This window comes from Chiloscyllium plagiosum, chromosome 45 (genome assembly GCF_004010195.1).
Source record: "Chiloscyllium plagiosum isolate BGI_BamShark_2017 chromosome 45, ASM401019v2, whole genome shotgun sequence".
Classification (NCBI taxonomy): Eukaryota; Metazoa; Chordata; class Chondrichthyes; order Orectolobiformes; family Hemiscylliidae; genus Chiloscyllium; species Chiloscyllium plagiosum.
In genome coordinates, this window is record NC_057754.1 from 7,231,545 (window position 1) to 7,254,088 (window position 22,544).

Genomic DNA, 22,544 nt, shown 5'->3' on the forward strand with positions numbered 1-22,544 from the left:
TCGACAAGCCCAGAGTCCTGTACAACCCCCAACCCTTAGAAAGCCCGATTATCACTCAGCAGGTAAGGAAGATTTCTACCTCCAAATTTCTCGTGAAGCTCAACAAAACTATCCCCATTTCTATACCCCCCCCACCCCCCAAAAAATCTGTTGGAAAAACACTGGCACAGACAATACACATAAGTCAAAGCTACAAGGACTCAGGAAAATACTTACACAATCTGACTTAGAAACACTAACTGCAGTGCATTAGTTTTTAAAAAATCATGAGTCTTATTGACAAGAAAAATTCACATTATACTTAACATATATCATTTATACCAACATTTAGCTCTTCTTAAAAAAAAAAATCATCCAGAGACCCGGCTCTGATGGCTTTAAAAGCCTCGGGTCTGAAGGGGTAGTGTAACTCGTGCTTTCTTCATAACTGCTTCACAAATGCTATTTCAGGAATTTTTCCTTCAGCCTGCAAAAAGACAGAGTTAAAACCACAAAAAAAGTAATGAATCACCGACAACTCTGTTCACCGTACCACAGCTCAAAAAGACACTAAAATCATGCAGCGACTTAGACGTTCATCAGTTTTTTCCTATGCCACCTCTTTGGTTCTGGGAAGGTTAGCCAATCTCTACCCAGTTGGTAAACATAGATTGCAGCATATGAGTCAACCATAAAATGATGGGACCCCAAAAAGATGTGTTTTTGCATATACCAGAAGTACATATCAACAACTTCCACCCAACCCTCTTTGGCTATGACAGGTTTTACTCCCATTAGGAGCCAGCCTCAGTTTCCCAATTCTCAAACGGATCCTTTCCTGGCCAGCACTTTCAAACTGCATGCAAGGGACTAAACCAGGCCGTATGGGCTGCGTTGCAAAAATCCAAGACACGGTCATGTGGAACGAATGACAAAGATGGGAGACCATCTAATATTTGCACTTGCCACAGCATCCCCCCGCCCCCCCTCCTCCCCCCCCATTCCCATTTTGGAGGGGATTTTCAAAGCCTTCTTCAACATCCACAGTAACTCATGGATTACACTGCATTATCGGACACAGCTCCACACCATTTACAAGCTGCCTCCTCCTATCGATGGAGTCGCTTGCTGGAGATTGTGGGAAATCACTGGAGACCTGTCGAAAGAGTACTATCCTTTCCACAGGCTGTATTCCAATCTCTGAGAAGTGGTGTGGAGTCTTAAAGTATCATTAAGCAGGTCACCTAGAAAGGCCTTTAGGCCTAAAATACCACTTCAATGAAGATGGATGTCCAACAGTATGCATAGAAAATACATTGGAAGGACTTATTTCACTTGAAGGAAAATATTCATCCTTATTAAGTAGGTAAGCAGAGAGCAATTTATCAGGCACAAGCTCAGGGGAAGCTGCATTAAACCCTGCGTTTTACCTTCAAAATGGCTCAACTGGATTATCCCACTGGACACAAGGATCTTTTCAGGACTTTTTGGCCTTCTAATCCTCGCACTAAAATATTTTAATAAACTTACCTTAAGTTGTGTGAAGATTTGGGCAGCTTGATTGAAGTCCCACTCGTTGTCTTGGAGACACCTGCAGGAAGACAAGAGGAAAACAAGATTTTGGAGTCCAGTTACGGAAAAGACAGGGGAAGCAGGAATGGAGAAAACTCTGAAGGCACAGGTACTGGCAAGATATCGGGGGAAAACAGCCAGTTGTTGCAGGAAAAGGAAGAGGCCATGAAGGGAGATCACAGCTATTTTGTGATTACTCCGCCTACCTTGACTCTTCATGCTCTTGGCTGACAAAAACATATCAACCTCACAGTGAACATCATCAGCTGAGCACTTTCTACCTTTGTGGATCCATGTTCCACTCCACTTTCTCCACCACCCTCTGCCTGACTCTGACCTGAAGGTTACATCACACCTCTTCCCTACAACAGAAATTTCCTTTCTAAAGCCCAGAAGCTTCAAACAAAATAACTCTCAACCGTTTCCATAACAGAGAATGTGAGCCTAGTTTGTACAATCTCTAATTTAACCCTCCAACATCCAGGAAACATCTTGGTCAATCTATTGCGCATTCCCTCCAACATAGAGAATATCGTTTCCATGAGGTGGTCTGATCAGGGCTTTGTATGATGCTATAGACCTCCAAATGTAAGGGCTCATATTTCATGAGCCTTTTAGAACTTTGTTTGGGATGGACTAAGTTCTCAGACCCAATATGGTTGTGTGCCAATGTTCCTTACTTTCCAAAAAAGAAAAACCAGATATATCTTTTTTTTGATACAAAATGCATGACCTGGGCTAAAAATCCACATGTCACAGTTTTGTTCATTCACTTATTCCAATGCATTTGTTCTTGTTTACAATGTCACCAGCAAACGTGTATAAAAGGCCCATTTCCTTATCACCCAAGTCATTAATAAACATTTTGATAGTTGGAGTCTTAGCGCAAACCCTTGCTAGCCACGTTCTTCCAACTGGAGAAGGCAACTCTGCTCTCCACCAACTAAGCAATCCTTTAACCAAATCAACATTTGTGCCTTCAACTACATGAACTTTAATTTGAACTTTGTCCCCACTGCAAACCTTTGTGATTGAAAGAGCTTTAGCTTTGACCAGGTACTACAAGACCAGGTTCACAATTGCTCTGAACACACTGTTGTGACTTTACTTTAGCAGGCTGCTCCACGACACAGCTCCATCCATGACAAAACGCATGGCGTTTTAATCCAGTGTCATCTTATATGGAGCTGGCTGATTCATTTGAGTAATAGGATCCTCTGCAATTGTGTACAGCATGGAAACATACCATTCGGCCCCAACTGGTCCGTGCCAGCATGAATGCTCTATAAAAGCCTTTTCCCTCCATGTCAGCACATTTCTCTACTGCCTTCGCCCTCATTCACCTCCCGCTAAAATGCCTCAACCAGTCTCTGTAGCAGCAAATTCACAATGCCCTATACTCTGGATAATGTAATTTCTCATTTGTTCCTGTTGTTTTAATTTTATGGCCCCTTGTTTAGGTTCCTTTGTGAGTAGAGACATCTTCTTTACACATTCCCTATCCTACGTGCTCACAGATGTCAATCATGTCCCTTCATGGTCTTCCCTTTCCATGGCACCCCAGTCTGATTCTTCCCACCCACCTATATTACACCTCACCCCAAGTATCAAGCTACAACTGGTCAAGTTGATCTATCTCACTGTTTGACCTCTTGCCACTTTCCTTGTGCCCTGGCTTTTCTGTATTCGCTCCTACTTCCACTCCCCTCCTGAGTCATTAGGGTTAGAGTTTCATAGAATCCCTACAGTGGGAAAATAGGCCATTCGGCCCAACAAGTCCACACCAACCCTCTGAAGAGTAACCCACACCCAGACGCATTCCCCTACCCTATTACTCTACACATCCCCTGACTAATGCACCTAAACTTATACATTCCTGAACATAATTCACCTGACCTGCACATCTTTGGACTGTGGGAGGAAACCAACGTAGACACGGAGGAGAATGTGCAAACTCCACATAGACAGTCGCCTGAGGCTGGAATCGAACCTGGGTCCCTGGCACTGTGAGGCAGCAGTGTTAACGCACTGAGCCACCGTGCCGCAGTTAGATCCCTCTGACTGACATCCCCACTCCCTGCAGCGGTTCAATGTTCTGACCTTCAGCATTTTGAACCAAAGCCTAACACAAACATTCTGCCCTCAGCTTGCAACAAGCACACGGCTGTTGGGGATTCAATGGTTCGTACTGACCTCAGCGAATTGGGGTTGAGGTCCAATATAGCTGGGGAGATATTGAAATAGCTCCCGTTCCTTGTTATACAAGGGCTGCACAGATTGATAAGCTTAGACAAGCAGCAGCAAACATGATACTCAATATCTATCAGCTGTTAGAGATACCACTGAGCCAGCTTCCATTCACACTGGTGCCGATTCTGAACTCATCCTTCAAAGACTTCAAAGTGGAAGATCTTGGTTGATTTAACACCCTGTTAATTATTAGGCACACCAAGTCTCATCAGTCTCAGTTTAAAAATGTAATCTATAATTGATGGACCACACTCCAGATAAACAAAACCTCATTCACTTTGAGGTGGTCAATAATTGCTCTCATTCTTTATATCGCTTCCTAAGGTTGACAGTCCTGTGCTGGGTCGAGTGTGGGCACTGGAAAAGCATAGCAGGTCAGGCAGCATCTGAGGAGTAGGAGAATCGGGCCAGGGTCAGAGCCCGTCAGTCCTGTGTTGGTCCTGGCAAGGTTGAGCTGTGGGGTTCAAGGGCTGCTCTGTTCTGGTCCAGCACCATTAAGACCGAAAAGTTACACGTTTCCAATTCAAAACATTTGTCTGAAGCACACGTGGGCACATCCGCCACATTCGCTGAGACATTTAGGGGCAACTCTGAAGAGTTTAGGTGGCTCTCTGAAGAACTGATGGGCTTTTCCTGATACACACATATACACTCCAATATAATTCAGGCCACCCAGTGTCAGTTGTCCTAGACTTACCCATTCACCCTTTAGTTTCACTTGAATTTCATGGATCTGAAGATTCAGCACTCTTAATTCATTTGCTGATAAATTCTAGCTTAGGGACAATTAGCACTGGGGGCCTGTGGGAGGGAACTGTAAATGCACCAGAAGCCCAGAGGCTGCTGAAAATTTCTAATTTGAAATGCAACTCTCCTTCCTTCTGCTTGAAAAAGACAATTCATGGCAATGCAAGAACATTACTTGTGATCACTGCGCTAGCCGCCCCTAGCTCCAGACCTAAAATAACACAGCTATCATTTACAGTCCTTGAGTCAGCTGGTTCAGTGAAGTGTACTAGTGGTTCAAAATGCAATTTGTTCTAAATGGCACAATTTACACCTCTGCAGAGCAGTACTCCGAGAGATTACCCGTCTGCCTCTGAAGCAGGATGTGCAAACAACAGTTTGAGAGAGGATGTTAGGTGGAGATCAAATTTAACTAACTGGCTCTGTAGCAAAAATGAGGCACAGAAGTAAAATATCACCCAAACAAATCAAAATCAGAAAATGCTGGAAATACACGTGTCAGGCAGCATCTGTAGGGAGGGCTCCTCCTCTGGGTGAAGACTAAAACTGGGGCATACAGCTTAAGAATAAGAAGTCTCTCTTAAATTAAAAGTGAAGTTTTTTGCTACCTGTTTAAAGGATTTTCAGAGTGTGGAATTCTCTTCCCAGAAGGTTATTAAGACTGGGTCTTGAAATTTAGTCAAAGTGGAATCAAGATAGATTTTTGATGGACAAGGCAATCAAGAGTGGAGAGGGGTAAATCAGCTGTGCTCATATTAAGTGGTGGAGCAGGCTGAACAGCTTTCCCCTGCTCCTAGGTGCTACACTCCTATGAAAGAAACAGTGCTGCCATTGCTCATCAATTACCTTTCAGCAAGACTCCCAGGGCATCTGTGAATCCAACGGGGAGGGCTTCAGATGTAAAGCAATGAGCAAAAACATCTGTCATAGACTCACCACTCCTGAGTGCTAAATGTGGAGTCAATGACGGAGACTCCACAAAACTATTCCAGACATCTACTACCCTCTGGGAGAGGAAACTCCCCTGTCTCTCAGTTTTAAACAAGTGTCCTCTTATTCCGCAACTAGTTTGACATGTCACTCACTAGTGGAAACACTTTGTCAATGTTGACTCAGCATATGGACTCAGTGGTTAGCACTGCTGCCTCACAGTATCAGGGACCAGAGTTGGATTCCAGTTTTGGGTGACTGCCTGTGTGAAGTTTGCATATTCTGTCCACCGTGCCTGCGTGGGTTTCCTCTGGGTGCTCTGGTTTCCTCCCACAATCCAAAGATGTACAGGTTAGGGTGGATTAGCCATGCTAAATTGCCCATTGTCCAGGGATGTGTAGGTTAGGTGGATTAGTCATTAGGAGTAAATCAGAGCAATAGGGTGGGGGAATGGGTCTGCATGGGATACTCTTCAGAGGATCGGTGTGGATTTGTTGGGCCAAATGGAGGGATTCTATGACTCTTGTCAAGCCCCCTCAGAATCTTGTATATTTCAGTAAGATCACCCCCAACTCTTCTAAACCATAATGAATAAAGCCTAACCCATTTAGCCATTTTTGATAGATCATCCCAAGAATCAGCCCACTGAGTTGCCTCCAATGCCAGTGTGTCTTTGAATACGGAGAGACTAAATGGAGAGGGGTCAAGCAAAGCAAATGGAGAGTTTTTGACTCCGTCGCAGTCAGTAACACTCACTTTTGCGACCACTCTATGTTCATGCCTGACTGCTGGGAGAAGGCCTGCAGCATTTCCTGCTGGGGCGCTGTGAGGGTGGGCACCGGACTGCTTGACGGTGTGGGTGCTGGCGTCACGAAGGCCTTGCGGATCTCCTCAGTGGTGGCATTCCTGATAAACAGCTGGTCATTCACAATGCAGAGCCTGTTCAGAGGAGGGAAACAGCTAAAGTAGCATCAAGGCAAACAACTATCTGCATCGCTACCCGACTAAAAGCAACGATATTGAAAAATCAGGAAAAAAACAAGCATTGAAAATGATAACCTGAGCAGCTGGAACAGGTGAGGGGCCAGAGAGCTTGCTTCTAATGTCAGTGATGGCTCAAGAAGCATTAACCCACATGTCTGCTCTCCCACAAGCCTACCAGACTGCTGCATACTTTCTAAGTAAAAACAATGACTGCAGACGCTGGAAACCAGATTCTGGATTAGTGGTGCTGGAAGAACACAGCAGTTCAGGCAGCATCCAAGGAGCAGTAAAATTGACGTTTCGGTATTCCTGATGAAGGGCTTTTGCCTGAAACGTCAATTTTACTGCTCCTCGGATGCTGCCTGAACTGCTGTGTTCTTCCAGCACCACTAATCCAGATGCTGCATACTTTCTGCAGACTCCAGACTGACATCGGTACTGCACCCACCCTTTTAAACCAACCCGACTCCAGCCTTGAGAAACCATGTGCGAGCCCAAACTACACAGTTGTGTATGAAAATGAAAAAATAACTTACCCTGCATTCCCAGCAGGTACAGCAATGAACACTCTTGAGAACGCCCTCACAGACTCCCTGGATTTACTATCCACTGTGACAAAATTAAGATTTGTGAAGGATTAGCTTCCAGGAACTTAAACAATAACTTTACTTTTTAAAGCTTAAAAGTAAATTGATTTAGTTTACGCACCTTCTTTGAAAACTCCATGTACATTAAAACAGAGTAATGTATTCTGAAACAGAAACCAAACGTCTTATATTACATGTTTATTAAAGCACGGGACAATTGTCAGAGCATTAATGTACTCAAGTCCCATTTTAGAGAGTTGGGCACAGATTCTGGGCTGACACTCTCAGGACTGTACTGAGGAGTGCTGCACTGCCATCTTTCTGACAGAGCAGTAAACTGAAGACCCTTCTGCCCCTTTTGGGTGGGTGTAGACGATCTCTCAGCCAATATCTTCCTGGTGTCCTGGGGCCAATATTTCCCTCTCATCTGCCATCACTGAAAACAAGTTATCTGCCCATTACTGCAGTCACGGCATTGGGAGCATGCTGTGTCCAAATAAGATTTGGAGATGCCGTTGTTGGACTGGGGTGTACAAAGTTAAAAATCACACAACACCAGGTAATAGCTGAAAATGTGTTGCTGGAAAAGCGCAGCAGGTCAGGCAGCATACAGGGAACAGGAGAATCGACGTTTCAGGAATCCTGAAGAAGGGCTTATGCCCGAAACGTCGATTCTCCTGTTCCCTGGATGCTGCCTGACCTGCTGCGCTTTTCCAGCAACACATTTTCAGCTCTGATCTCCAGCATCTGCAGACCTCACTTTCTCATCACCAGGTTATAGTCCAACAGCTCTATTTGGAAGCTCTGAAAGCTTGTGCTTCCGAATAAACCTGTTGGACTATAACCAGGTTCGGTGTGATTTTTAACTGCGTCCAAATAAATGTTTCCAATGTTATAACAGGGGTTACACTTCAAAATTAGCCTAAAGACCTTGTGAAAGTCACAGCTAAATCCTAGTTTTTAACTTCTTTACATGGCATTGAGGAATCATTATGTGCAGTCAAATGTCACAGTACTAATGAAGTCACAGAGTCAGAGTTCTACAGCACAGAGACAGGCCACTGGTCCATGCTGACCAAAATGTCCATCCACGTAAACCCCATTTCCCTGCACTTGGCCCATAACCTTCTAAACCTTCTCTATCCCTGTATTTGTCCAAACATCTTTTAAATGTTAATGAAACCGCCACAACCACTTCTATCATGTGTGGTCATTATCAGTGTGATATTGAGGCAAACAAGGCAGATAGTCCATGAGTTACTCAAGCAAGTCAGCAGATCTCAGCCAGGATGCTTGCTTTGTCATGGGGAGTTGCATAACAGGACCCCCAGGCTATAAGGTAAATAACAACAGAGACATCATGGCAATTTTTGTTAACAGAAGCCTGGATTAACGTCTGGACATGAGCAGTCAAATCTCACCACTACAGCTGGTGGAATGTAAAATCGACTCATGAATAAAACATCAGGGATAAAAAGCTAATCTCAACAATTCAAGCCATCAGTCTAGAAACACATCAGGTTCACTAACGGTCTCTAGGGAAGGAGATTTGCTGTCCTTGCTTGGCCTGACCTATATGTATTCCCCAGCCCTTGGCAATGTAGTAGACTCTGAAATGATGCAATAATCCATACAACAGTATCATACAATGACTGAAAAGCCAAATGAAAATCAAGCTAATTGAAAGGCCCACATTTGACTAAGGCACAACCAAGCCCTCCTCACTAACACCACTTATATTTTTTGGCATTGGGACAATAGACATGAGTTGTACAACAGCCTCGCAGAGTCACACTCACTGAATCACACCTTGCAGACATCATTAGCACCAGCCCAAGGAACAAGGGCACAAAATGGACTCTGCACAGAAATGGACTTTAACACCTACCACCAACAGTAGCTTGTTAGCATCACTGCTACTGTTATGGTCAAGTTGTAGAAACACAGGTGCCAGACTGGGCCGGAAGCAACCAACAAGAGGGGAAATGCCCGTTTCACCATGCCGTCAAATTTCAGTCCATGATGGTGATCATTATGGGCCACCAGCAGAACTGTATGCAATCGCAATCTGTAATTTCATGTTTAAAATCACACAACACCAGGTTATAGTCCAACAGGTTTAATTGGAAGCACACTAGCCTTCATCAGGTGATAGCGGAGGGCTTGATCGTAACACAGAATTTATAGCAAAAATTTACAGTGTGATGTAACTGAAATTATACATTGAAACACTGATTGTCTGTTAAGCCTTTCATCTGTTAGAATACAGTGATAGTTTCATTTCTTTCATGTGTAAATCACAAAACTTTTTTTTAAAGTTGCATTCTCGGGTTAGCTGTTAACAATGGTGATAGCCAGACAATATGTTGACAATCAATGTTTCAATGTATAACTTCAGTTACATCACACTGTAAATTTTTGCTATAAATTCTATGTTACGATTGAGCCCTCCACAATCACCTGATGAAGGAGCGTCGCTCCGAAAGCTAGTGTGCTTCCAATTAAACCTGTTGGACTATAATCTGGTGTTGTGTGATTTTTAACTTTGTACACCCCAGTTCAACACTGGCATCTCCAAATCATGTAATTTCATGGCACAGCATGGCCCCCAATTTAACATTACCATCGGAATCCTGTTTTAAATAGTCAACATAGAACAGCACAGCATAGGAAGAGGCTCTTCAGCCCCCACGATGCTGTGCCGAACAGGACGCCAAATTAAACCAATTCTGCTCTTGGCCCATATCCTTGCATATTCGTGCTTTTACCTAAAAGCCCCTTAAATGCCCCAATTGTATCTGCATAAACTACCACCGCTGGCAACGGGCTCCAAACTCCTACTATACTGAAAAAAACTTGCGGAGAAAGTGAGGTCTGCAGATGCTGGAGATCAGAGCTGAAAATGTGTTGCTGGAACAGCGCAGCAGGTCAGACAGCATCCAGGGAACAGGAGAATCGACGTTTCAGGCATAAGTCCTTCTTCAGGAAACGTCGATTCTCCTGTTCCCTGGATGCTGTCTGACCTGCTGCGCTGTTCCAGCAACACATTTTCAGCGCTGAAAAAAACTTGCCCCTCGCATCTCCTTTGAACTTTCCCCGCTCACCTGAAATGCATGCCCCCTGGTATTAGACATTCAACTCTGGGAAAAGACTGTCAACCTTACCTATGCATCTCAATTTTAGAGACTGCTATCAAGTCTCCCCTCAGCCTCTACTGTTCCAGAGAAAACAACAAGAGTTTTTCCAGCCTCTCCTTATAGCTCATTCCCTCTAATCCAGGCAATATCCCGGTAAACCTCTTCTGCACCCTCTCCAAAGCCTCCACATCCTTCCTGTAATGCGTCAACCAGGATTGAACTCAATACTCGGACTGTGGCCTCACCAAAATCTTATGAAGCTGCACCATGATATCCTGACTTTCATACTCAATTCGCTGACCAGTAAAGGCCATACGCCTTCTTTACCACCCTATCTACTCACGGGGCTACTTTCAGGGAGCTATGGACTTGAACCCCAACACCCCACTGTACATCAATGCTGTTCAGGGTCTTGTCATTAACTGTATACTTTTCCTTAACATTTGATCTCCCCAAGTTCAGCACCTCACACTTAGCCAGATTAAACTCCACCTGCCATTTCTCCCCCGTATCTACAACTGATCTCTATCCTGCTGTACCCTTTGACAACCTTCTACATCATCCACAACTCCACCAATCTGTGGTGTCTGCAAACGTACTAATCCACCCATCTATACTTTCATCCAAGACATTTAGATATATCACAAACAGCAGAGGTCCCAGTTCAGATCCCTGAGGAATACCACTAGTCACAGATGTCCAGCCAGAAAAACACCCTTTCATCAATATCCTCTGCCTTCTATGGGCAAGCCAATTCTGAATCCATGTGGCCAGGTCACTGTGCATCCCATGCAACTTAATCTTCTGGATGAGCCTACCATGAGAGACCTTGTCAAAAGTCTTATTAAGATCCACGTAGACAACATCCACTGCTCCATCCTCATTGATTATCTTCGTCTCCTTGAAAAGTTCAATCAAGTCTTACTTTATTTTTAAAGCAAGATTCCTGGTCGAGATTCTCCCACAAGCAGAAACATCCTCTCCACACCTACCTTGTCCAGACCCCTCTGGATCTTTTGTTTCAATCAAGTCACTTCTTACTGTTCTAAACTCCGACAGATACAACCATGTCTGCCCTTCATGAGACAACACGGCCATTCCAGGAATTGGGCTGGTAAACCTTCTTTGAATGCTTCCATTCATCTTTTCATTACTGCAGGCAGAGTGTTTCAGACACTACACCACACTCTGGGTGTAAAAGGTTTTCTTACCTCACGCCCAACTCTTTCCATCAATTATTTTAAACCTATCCTCATCCACGGTCTTTCTTGCCAAGGGAAATACGTTCTTCCTGTTTCAGGCCCTTGATAACTTTATAAATCTCAAGCAAATCTCCCCTCAGCCTCCTCAGTTGCAAGGAGGTCAGAAGCCACACACAAAACCAGGTTACAGTCCAACAGGTTTATTTGAAATCACAAGCTTCGTCACTCCACCTGACGGAGAAGCAGCGCTCCGAAAGCTTGAGATTTCAAATAAACCTGTTGGACTAGAACCTGGTGTAGGGTGACTTCTGACCTTGTCTGCCCCAGTCCAACACACGCACCTCCACATCGTGTTGCAGAAAAAACACCAGTCTATTCAATCTTCCCTCAAAGCTGCATTTTCCAGCTCAAATTATTCTCTGTACCTTCTCCAGCGTAAACACATACTGACTGTAATGAAGTGGCCAGAACAGCATACAATACTCAGAAGTATGGACTAATTATATATTCAGCATAACTTCTCGCCTCTTCCATACGTGGGGATAATGCACTAAGAGGATCCATCAACCTACCGAATGATGGATTAGGCTCGAAGGACTGAGTGGCTTCTTTTACTTCCAGTTTCTACATGATTTCTTTTTTGTTTTTATAGAATCCCTACAGTGTGGAAGCAGGCCATTTCACCCAACAAGTCCACACCAACCCTCCAAAACAGGGACCCACTGATACCTATTCTCCTATTACTCTAAATTTGCCCTGACTAATGCACCTAACTACATATGCCTGAGCACTACAGGACAATTTAGCACGGCCAATCCACCCTAACCTGTACATCCCTGAACACTATGGAACAATTTAGCATGACCAATCGACCCTAACCTGTACATCCCTGAATACTATGGGACAATTTAGCACGGCCAATCCACCCTAACCTGCACATCCCTGAACACTATGAGACAATTTAGCACGTCCAATCCACCCTCACTTGCACTGTGGGACAATTTAGCATAGTCAATCCACCCTGATCTCCACATCCCTGAAAACTATGGGACAATTTAGTATGGTCAATCCACCTAATCTGCCAATCCTAACTGAAGTATCTACCGGTCATTCTACCTTCATAGACCTGCAAACATTGACTCCAAGATCAGAAGTGGGGTTGTTTAATGATGGATTATCTGAGGATCTGCGAGCACTATGCAACTGTACCTATTTGACATCAGCCAGGACAACACAGCCACTTTACCAGAATTCCAACCAACACACACAATCATTCTTTCCACATTGACACTCAGTAACACTATCTACAAGATCCACTGCAACAACTCATCAAGGCTCCTCCAACAGCACGTTTCAAACCTCTTGGAAGGATGGGGACAGTAGATTCAGGGAGCAACACCATCTCCAAGTTACACACCACCCTAACTTGGAATTATACTGTCATTCCTTCACTATTGCTCGGTCAAAATCCTGGGGTGGGCAATAAAGGATTGCAACCACCCCATGAATGAGTTACAAGAAGAAATTCAGATAAAGCGTTCGCATGTTGGACGGATATACTCCACTGGGAAAGATTCCCATGCTGGCAGGCCAAGTGAAGGAAGGGTAATACTTGTTTACAGTGGAAAATACAGGGAGCGGTGCATTTAGAGAATAACCTCACTGGTTTACTGCACCATAAGCTGTGCCACATACTGCTAATTGCTACATTCATGGGCCCATTTCATTTCTGTGACAAAACATAAGACGATCGGGTCTTCCCATACAGCATATAACAGATCATCACCAAAAGGCAGAACACGTGCACCAACAGAAGATAGGGATAAGTAAAAGGAAGACATGCAAAAAAACTCGAGAGAGAGAAAGGTAAACAGCAGGTGCAGTCTACGTTTTTGCCATGCCGCACAGTTATTCCTTCATCATCCCTGGGCCATAGTTCTGCAATGGCCTGCCTAACAACACTCGTGAAGCACCTTCACCTTATGCCATCCAGCAAATCAAGGAGAAAACTCACCAACCACCTTCTCAAGAGCCAATTCAGAACAGTTAACTAAAGCAGCTTTTACAGGAAAATGCTCACATCTCCAGATTTGACTGAATAAAGAAAAAGAAGGTTGAGTCTTCACTTTCTTCAAAATTTGTTCACAGGGTGCAGGTACTGGTATTTATCGTTCAACCATTTGAGAAGTAGGTGGTGAGTTGCCTTGTTAAAATGCTGCAGTCAGTGCAGCTGAGGGAGGGAGGTCCACGATTCTAACTCTCCTGTAGTGAAGGAACGGCTAACACAGTGCCACATCAGCTGAATAGGGGCATGGAGGCAAAATAGGGGCATGGAACTGGTCAAAAGACAAGGAGACTTAGCTTTTGAGGGCTTGACATGTTCCATGCCCACAACTGCCATTGCGTGACGGAGTCATAAAGAAGGGAAGTATGGATGTCCAAGCTGCGCAGTTCCCCCTGCAGAGGAATTAGGAGCAGAAGGACATGATTTGGCCCCTCGAACCTACTCCAGCAGTACGAACATTGCTGGAAATCCCAGGCAGGTTCAGATATGGGACACCTGTAAGCCCAACAGTTTGCTGACACTCAAAATATAGACTGATCCATGAGGAGTGGACACATAGGCAATGCATTTTTCCACCCCCTCCGCCCAGTCATCATTTTGAAATCTGAACTGAGTGTCTCCAGGATGAAGGGGGAGAGAGAGGAAGGCTGCAGAAGGTTGCACAAGGAAGTGAGTCAACAGGACAGTCACAGAAAACAATCAGCCCTTCCACTTACTGTTTGAGTGCTCACATCCACCACAAAGGAGGCTATGTCATGCTGTGTCTTTGGGAGTTCGTTGAGAAAGGCGACAACATTCAGTCTGGTGTGTTTCAGCAGCTTCGCCCGAAGTGCTATGAGCAAAACAAAACAAAGGGAGATAATTAGTTGAAAGCAAAAATACCCAAAGAAGGGACTCCAGCAGGAATTACAAAAAAAAACACATACTAACTCTTGACTAATGAAGGCCTTATTTGGACTAAGGTATATGCTGTCCAAGCACTGTGCCTCCAATGTTTATTGCTGCAGAGCAATAAAAACAGGGCCCTGTCACATTCTCTGCTTGTGCCACTGAACGCGGCCGCGACAACATGGAAACATTTTGCAGAAACAACATTTCTCACTTGCTTCATGCAAGGGGAAGCATTGATTTGTGTTTCAACACATGGTTTTTAAAAATTATCTTCCTGGCTGTCTTCTCATATCTCAATATGTTGACACACTCAGTGTGGTAAACTTTGGCCTCCAGTGTCTCAAGACTGTACAATAAGGATTTCAGATTGCAGCAGGCAGTAAAAGCATTCATTAGCACAGTGTAACTGACCTTGGTTACACTGCAGCCAAAACCTAAACTGTGCACTTTCCCTTTTCTAAGTCAAACCCTAGGCTTCAGAAACGGTGACAAATGACAAACCCCAATTATTGGGGCTCAAATGATTGAATCCTCGAGATGTCTTCAGAATCTCCCTTCAGCATTCCCTTCTGCAGGAAAGCCTCTGAGCTCAGGCACTGCAAGCTGTTTATTAGCTCCTTCATGCAGTGCCCTTCCTGTCCCAACCCAATGTCTGGATATTCTTGCTGTAGCACAACATACAAAACCGAAGCAGTAGGAGGCCATTTACCCCTCGTGCGCCATCACACCATTCAACATGACAAGCTTCAATGCCTCTTTCATGATTAATCCTCATAGACCTCAACCCCCCCCACTAATGAAAATAGACCCAATCTGTTTAGTCATTCTTGAAAAATCAATCCCTTCACCTCAGGAATAAGCCTAGTGAATGTCTTTCAAACAGCCTTTCTTAAAAATGGGGATCAAAACTGCACACAGTACTCTGGATGCACCTCACCAACACGCTGCTCAGTTGTAACAAGACTTCCCGGTTATTAAATTCCAAACCCCTTGTAATAAATGTTAAAATTCCATTTGCATTCTTAATTTCTTGCTGCACTTACATGCTAACATTTGATATTTCATGCACAAGAACATACAGATCTCACTGCACTGCATTTTTGGGGTATCCCTTCATTTAAATAGGAGTCTTCCTTTCGATTCTTCTGAATAAAGTCCATTAGTGTTATGAAGTATCTGCTTCAATGCCTTCCACTCACTCTCCTCTTTGCTTATTGTCCAAGCCTGCTTTGGACAACTCTTTCTTCACACCTCTGTAACTGTCCTTTTTAAGTTGGTTTGAGATGGAGGTGTTCTTCCTGAATATTAATTGAAGGCGATATTAGAAGATCTAAAAGAGTCCGTTCCTGATTAGGTTCTGCAATGTACTGCTCTAAGAAACAATCCCTGATGCATTCCGCGAATTTGTTTTTCATGGTACCCTTTGCCTGTCTAAACCTGCACTGATATTTGACGATGATCTTCAGTGAGGCCACTCAATCCTGACTTAAACCCTGGTATTATTGAGCAATATACTTAAATCTAATTTGGAATACTCTACAAGGTTTTTGTTTTTGAAAAGAGCAGTACTACAATTTTAAATAGCTGAGATAAAGCAAAAGCAGTATACTGGTGTTTCAATGCTCTCTGAAATGGATGGGGCAGCTGAAGGTTTGTGACATGAGGCCTCAAGCGGAGTTCTCTCCAGCCAGCGCAGCCAAGGGTCACTGGGCATTTGCCCCGATGCAGTTCAAGAGGCAATGTTCCAGTGTAATGCCCATCTGATAATGCTGTCAGGTTTATACTGCTCATCATCTACTCTTCACACTTGCAACCTTGCAATCTGGCTGCATTTGCTGCCTCCTGAATGTGGTGCTGGAAAAGCACAGCAGGTCAGGCAGTATCCGAGATGCTACCTGACCTGCTGTGCTTTTCCAGCACCACACTATCTCGACTCTGATCGCCAGCATCTGGAGTCCTCACTTCCTCCTTAGCTGCCTCCACCCTATCCTTTCATCTCGAGAATCTCTTTCTTCCACAATTCTTGTCAGGGGAAATTTGTACTGTGAAGAAGTCCTTCCCTTAACTGCTCTCTGCCCCTCTAAAAACTTCAAATCCATTCCCCCGCTAATACCAGCAACCACTCCTGTTCCTAAACTCACCCCCTGCCAGGTACAATCATCCTGCTTCTTCCTCCTATCTCAGAGTGCATTTGTACACCTTACATGGTATAGCAAGGTGTACAAATGTGAGGTACTGCCAGCAATTAAACAGCGCTAGCCATAACAGTGGAGCCTAATTCTACTCTCACTCCACATTCACAGGCTCAGCAGATGGTCAACTAGAAACTGGGCTAACGTTCAGCTTCTCACAGCAGATTCCTGCCCAAGAGATCAGCAATCATGAAAGCTGGGAACATTCTATCCTGCACAACGCATGGGAGGGTGCGCAGGGCTGAAATCGGTTGCACGAATGGCTAGGTGGTGCAGTAATGAGAGACACAAACTGCACAGGTTAAGGTTGAATCCCTGGTCTGTACGGAGCTAGCAGATCCTATCCAGGGCTGTGACCATGGGCTCAAAGAACATGACACTGGAGTCATCATTTCTCATTACTGTCAGAGACCCTGTGAATGTGGGTGCTAGATAACAATTACAATACCCCAATGGCAGAAGAACGTTCATACAAGGTCAGCCTCTCTAGTGAGGTTCCACATAGCTGGAATAAGAGAGGAGCCTGATTCAGCGATTTCCGGATAGTACGGAGCGAAGTCAAAATAAAAGCTTGAGTTGTTTTCAATATTACTCTTATCAGACGGCAGATTATTTTATCACAGGTAGAAAAGACAGATAAGATTGCAATTGACAGAATACAAATATATCCTGTAAGACGAGGATTCCAGCAAAAACAATGCAACATCTCAAAAAGTACACAGAGCCTGGGTTTGGAAAGTGGTGCAAGATACAGCAGTTAATATGAAATCCAGCAGGCACAAGTACACGGATGTGCTATACAATAGGATTGTACTGGACTTTATCACCTGCTTCCCCGATCATCTGGGTGCTTTGAAACTGAATGACTCATTTTAAAAAAATCAAACATGGAGTGATAACCTAATGCAAAGTTGGCTTTCAGTACTTTTCAAATAAATGCCATTTTGTTTATGACACCAATCATCACATGATCGATCGCAAGAGTCTACACCAGATCTTTCAGCTGGATCAGAAGCTAATCTGTTTAAAAGAAACGCCCTCGTTTGAGTCCTGAGCGTCCGGTCTGAGCCCAGAGGAATTTTCCATAGTTTTGTTTTAAAAATCACAAAGCAAAACGGATTTTAATATCTTCTGATATTGATTGATTTGCGATTCACTTTAGATGGAAACAGAGCAACGGTCATAGAGATATACAGCATGGAAACAGACCCTTCGGTCCAACCTGTCCATGTCGACCAGATATCCCAATCCAATCTAGTCCCACCTGCTAGCACCCGGCCCATATCCCTCCAAACTCTTCCTATTCATATACCCATCCAAATGCCCCTTAAATGGTGCAATTGTACTAACCTCGACCACATCCTGTGGCAGCTCATTCCATACACACACCACCCTCTGTGTGAAAAGGTTGCCTCGTAGGTCTCTTTTATATCTTTCCCCTCTCACCCTAAACCTATGCCCTCTAGCTCTGGACTCTCGACCCCAGGGAAAAGACTTTGCCTACTTACCCTATCCGTGCCCCTCATAATTTGGTAAACCTCTATTTGGCCACCCACAGTGTTCTTTTAAAGGACAGAATGCTGCATATGAAATCAAAAATCAAATGGCATTTGACTTACTTGGGTCCTTCAGTCTCCTCACGTTTCTGCTCTCCTTGAAATACTCTCCCAGACTGCTCCTGCTTGGACACAACACATTATTTTCAGGACAGTGAAGAAGTGCAGCTCTTGCAAGGTGAGGTAATAGCTGCCCCAAGTTGTTTCCTTCACAACGCCACAGTAAAATGTTATGTAAGAATAACCATTTAAAAAAATTCACTCAAGAATCTTCATGCTCTCCTTTCAGTTCTGTTTGCTGCGATAATGCACATTCCAGGTACAGAATATTTTCTGCCTAATCAAAGGGGCAGTGTCTCAAGCATCCATAATGCTTGCTTTAAATGCCTCACCCAAACAGTGTTGGCTTGGCATAGGCAATCTTATTGTTCCCACGTCCAGCCAGCAGGATTCTCACAAAGCTTCCAGCGCCACTGGGAAGGACCAGAGCTCACTGTTGTAACACAATGTGATCGAGTTCAGTACAGAGGAACCTGAATTATCCAAAGCACACAGGCGGGGAGTATTTCCTTCAGATAACCGAATGCCGGATAACAGCTTGATCTTGCCAGACAATCTGATATTTGGATAATCAAATGCCAGATAATCAAAGTTCCTCTGTAATCAGTTTTATCATCCCAGAAAGGTGCATAGAAGGGTACATTCCCTCCCTCCTCCCCCTCCCCCAGCATCCATGAAGAGGGACTCATCTTCCTTTCCAGGGGGTGCAAGTGTGTGAGGGGCAGAGCAGGAGAAGATCTGTGTGTGGGCTGTAGGGGTCACTGTGTATTTGTGGGGGGTGCGGAGGGGAGGAAAAGAGGGAAGGCAGCACATGTGTATGTCTGTGCGCATGTATGTGAGTGCGCAAATACGTACCCGGGGTTCTCGTGCAAAGGTGCATGTTTGGGGTATGGGTGACACATGTGGACAGCATGTGCAGGGATGCATGGAGGTCGTGGGGTGTGTAAGTGGGTGTGGGCCCAGGGCATGTACAGGGTTGCAAGTGCCAGGTGCAGGTAATGTAAGGTGCTTATGAACCTGCAAATGTGTGCTTGCATTCAAGCCCTGTATCACTCTGAGTTTGCCTGAAGGTCACAAACCTGGCAGGGTTCTGTGGAGAAAAGGGAATACTGAGCGAGCAGCAAGCTGTATCGTGGTAGGCATCCAGCAGCCCTTGCCGGTCTGTTGAATCATAAACCGAATAGTACCTACAAAGGGAAGAACAACAAAGTCAGGGAGTGGCAACAAAGTGGCAACAGTCAGCTTGGTTTGGATTATTGAAGTCTCTGATATCCCAAAGTGACACTGAACAGTTCACACTAGCTGCTGTCTCACTCATTCTTTGGTCTAAAATGAGGTGCTAAATGAATGAGAGACAGGAGGCTGACTTGTCTGCAGACTACTTTGTATCAGGAGCTGGGCAGACAGAGCAATCAATTGTAATAAACTCTCCAACACAAGGAGTACCTACTCTTGATAGACAAGCCACTTTTGGAAGGATGTTGTGAAACTTGAAAGGGTTCAGAAAAGATTTACAAGGAGGTTGCCAGGGTTGGAGGGTTTCAGCTATAGAGGGAAGCTGAATAGGCTGGGGCTGTTCTCCCTGGAGCATCGGAAGCTGAGGGGTGACCTTATAGAGGTTTCTAAAATCATGAGGGCATGGATAGGATAAATAGACAAAGTCTTTTCCCTGGGGTTGGGGAGTCCAGAACTAGAGAGCATAGGTTTAGGGTGAGAGGGGAAAGATATAGAAGGGACCTAAGGGGCAATATTTTCATGTAGAGGGTGGTACGTGTATGGAATGAGCTGCCAGAGGAAGTGGCGGAGGCTGGTACAATTGCAACATTTAAAAGGCATCTGGATGGGTACATGGATAGGAAGGGTTTAGGGGGATATGAGCCAATTGTTGGCAAATGGGACTAGATTAGATTGGGATATCTGGTCGGCATGGACGAGTTGGACGGTCTCTGTGCTGTACGTCTCTATGACTCTATTTAACCTGATATATCAACTCTAAAGATACATGAATCCATAAATCATTTTATGAAAAACATTTCTTCTTCTGGGACTTTGATCCCTTTCTTATATTTTATTTATTTTCCACAAAGGGAGACAGACCACCTGAAAGACTTCAAACACAGAAGAGACTAGACAGAGTTCAGACCTTTGTTTTGTTGCTCAGTAATTCTCCAGACTGCAAACTATTTTTAACTGCTCTACTCAGCATGCACGTGTTGCCTTCTGTTTTCCTTTAAGGGGAGCAGGAGGCCATTCAGCCCTTCAAGCCCGTTCAACCATTCGATGAGATCACTGATGATCTCTAGCCCAACTCCAGATACGATCTTTGGCCCATATCCCTTATGACCTTAACTTTACAAAAATGCAGCTAGAACATAGAACATTACAGCGCTGTATAGGCCCTTTGACCCTTGATGTTGCACCAGTCTGTGAAACCAAATTGAAGCCTATCTAGCCTACATTATTCCATTTTCAGCCATATCTTTATCCAATTACCACTTAAATGCCCTTAAAGTTGGCAGGCAGTGTGTCCCACACCCCACTACTCTGAGTGAAGAAACTGCCTCTGACATCTGTTCTATATCTACCACCCCTCAATCTATAGCTATGTCCCCTCGTGCTAGGCATCACCAGAGGAAAAAGGCTCTCACTGTCCACCCTATGTAACCCTTTGATTATATGTCTCAATTAAGTCACCTCTCAACCTCCTTCTCTCTAATGAAAACCCCAAGTCCCTCAGCCTTTCCTCATAAGATCATCCCTTCATACCAACATTCTAGTAAATCTCCTCTGAACTATTCCAAAGCTTCCACATCCTTCCTATAGCTGTGTCAGATTTAAAATTAACAACTGATCTTTCCTTCACTGCTGTTTGTGGAAGAGTGCCAAACATCTACCACTCTTTCTGTGGACAAGTATTTCCTAACATCTCTCCTCAGTGGTCTGGCCCCAATTCTCAGAGTATGCCCCTAGTTCTGGAATCCCCCAACAGTGGAAGTGGTTTATTATCTACCCGGTCTTTTCCTGTTTAAAAGAAACAAGGGTGCTATTCCTTTAGCTTCAGTCATGACTTAGAAGTTAACAGCTCCTTTAACACTGAAGTGTTGCGTAATTGTCTCTTGATAGGCATATTGTGAAACATGATCTGACACTACGCCCCATAAAGAGATAAAAGGACAGGCCACCACAAGTTTGGCCAGAAACAGGTTTTAAGGACAGCTTTGGGAGGAGGTTGCAAATGTACAGAGTCAGAAGTGATAGAGATAGAGAGGTTTCAGGCTGACGTTTCAAAAGCTCACAGCAAAGGCATGGCTGCCAAAGTCAGAGTTACAACTGTTGACAGAACCGAGAGCTCAGAGAGCTTGGAGGAACTTTTAGAGATAATGCAAAGGGGAAAGGCCATGGAGAGATTTGAGAATTAGGGTGCATACTTTAAAATCCAGGCGTGGTCAAACTGGGAGTCAATGTAGTCATGACGACTGTAGGCCTGATGGGTGAAAAGGACTTGGAGGGAAAGGTTGTAGCCTGGGACAAGCTCAAGTCCTGCAGCCTAGAGGGCAGAGGTCAAGGGAAAGTTGGAATTGTCAAGTCTATAGACAACTAAGGCACAGATGAGCTCCTTTAGCAGTATAAGTACAGAAATAGGGCAAGGCCTGACACTGTTATGGCAGTGGAAGCTAACAGCAACTAGGCAAAATACTGTCAACACACTTTGGTGGTGTCACATTACAAATCATCACTGGAAGTTACTGAAGCACAAGGTGACCAGACGTTTGGCTCAAAAACCTTAGCTGAAAGAGGAAAACCTCCAAGCATAAGCCACGCTGGCTCAGCAACACCCAGAGAACATCAGGAGAATGAAATCTAATGGACACATATAAATAGATATCACACCACAGTCAGGTGGACAAACAGAAGACAGAACAAACGATCATGGAATGACAAAATACAGGCACAGCAGGTTAACCTTTGTTGTTTTTAATTTCAGATTTCTAGCTTTTTTCTTTTAAAAAAAAACAATTTTCCCTTGCTTTTGGTGAAATTGGCTCCAAGAACAAGTTGGGAATAGAAGAATGTGCTGGGTTACAATGAATAGACAAGCGGATGACACAACTTTTAATGGACTATTGCATCCAGTTCAAATCTGAGATTCACTGTTTTAAAGCAAAGGATGGCCTGGAATTGGTCGAAAGGACAGAATTATATATGTATCTGACAACAAAAAAATCTGTTTTTAAAAAGTTCCTTTTTCTTTATGTATAAAGATTGACACACATCTGATTGCACAGGTACTTACTGCTGTATGAATCGTGATACGAGCACTTTGATTTCATCTGTACCAAAGTAACTAGCCTGTTAAAAGAAAACAAATAGCGCATTAAACACTATATCCAC

At 44.2% G+C, this 22,544-nt stretch overlaps 1 protein-coding gene across 3 annotated transcripts in view; it reads right to left on the reverse strand.

The window, feature by feature from the left end:
• Nucleotides 1-249: 249 nt before the first annotated feature.
• nxf1b (nuclear RNA export factor 1b) overlaps nucleotides 250-22,544 on the reverse strand; it is a 57,903-nt gene continuing 35,608 nt past the window's right edge. For all 3 annotated transcript variants that reach the window (XM_043682731.1, XM_043682733.1, XM_043682732.1), the window contains exons 13-21: nucleotides 22,447-22,502; nucleotides 19,232-19,339; nucleotides 18,156-18,214; nucleotides 14,170-14,285; nucleotides 7,171-7,213; nucleotides 6,999-7,071; nucleotides 6,235-6,417; nucleotides 1,510-1,570; nucleotides 250-466 (exon numbers count right to left, since the gene is read on the reverse strand). In XM_043682731.1, coding sequence (XP_043538666.1) covers nucleotides 422-466; nucleotides 1,510-1,570; nucleotides 6,235-6,417; nucleotides 6,999-7,071; nucleotides 7,171-7,213; nucleotides 14,170-14,285; nucleotides 18,156-18,214; nucleotides 19,232-19,339; nucleotides 22,447-22,502 — 744 coding nt within the window. In that variant the 3' untranslated portion in view covers nucleotides 250-421. The remainder of the gene's footprint in view (nucleotides 467-1,509; nucleotides 1,571-6,234; nucleotides 6,418-6,998; nucleotides 7,072-7,170; nucleotides 7,214-14,169; nucleotides 14,286-18,155; nucleotides 18,215-19,231; nucleotides 19,340-22,446; nucleotides 22,503-22,544) is intronic.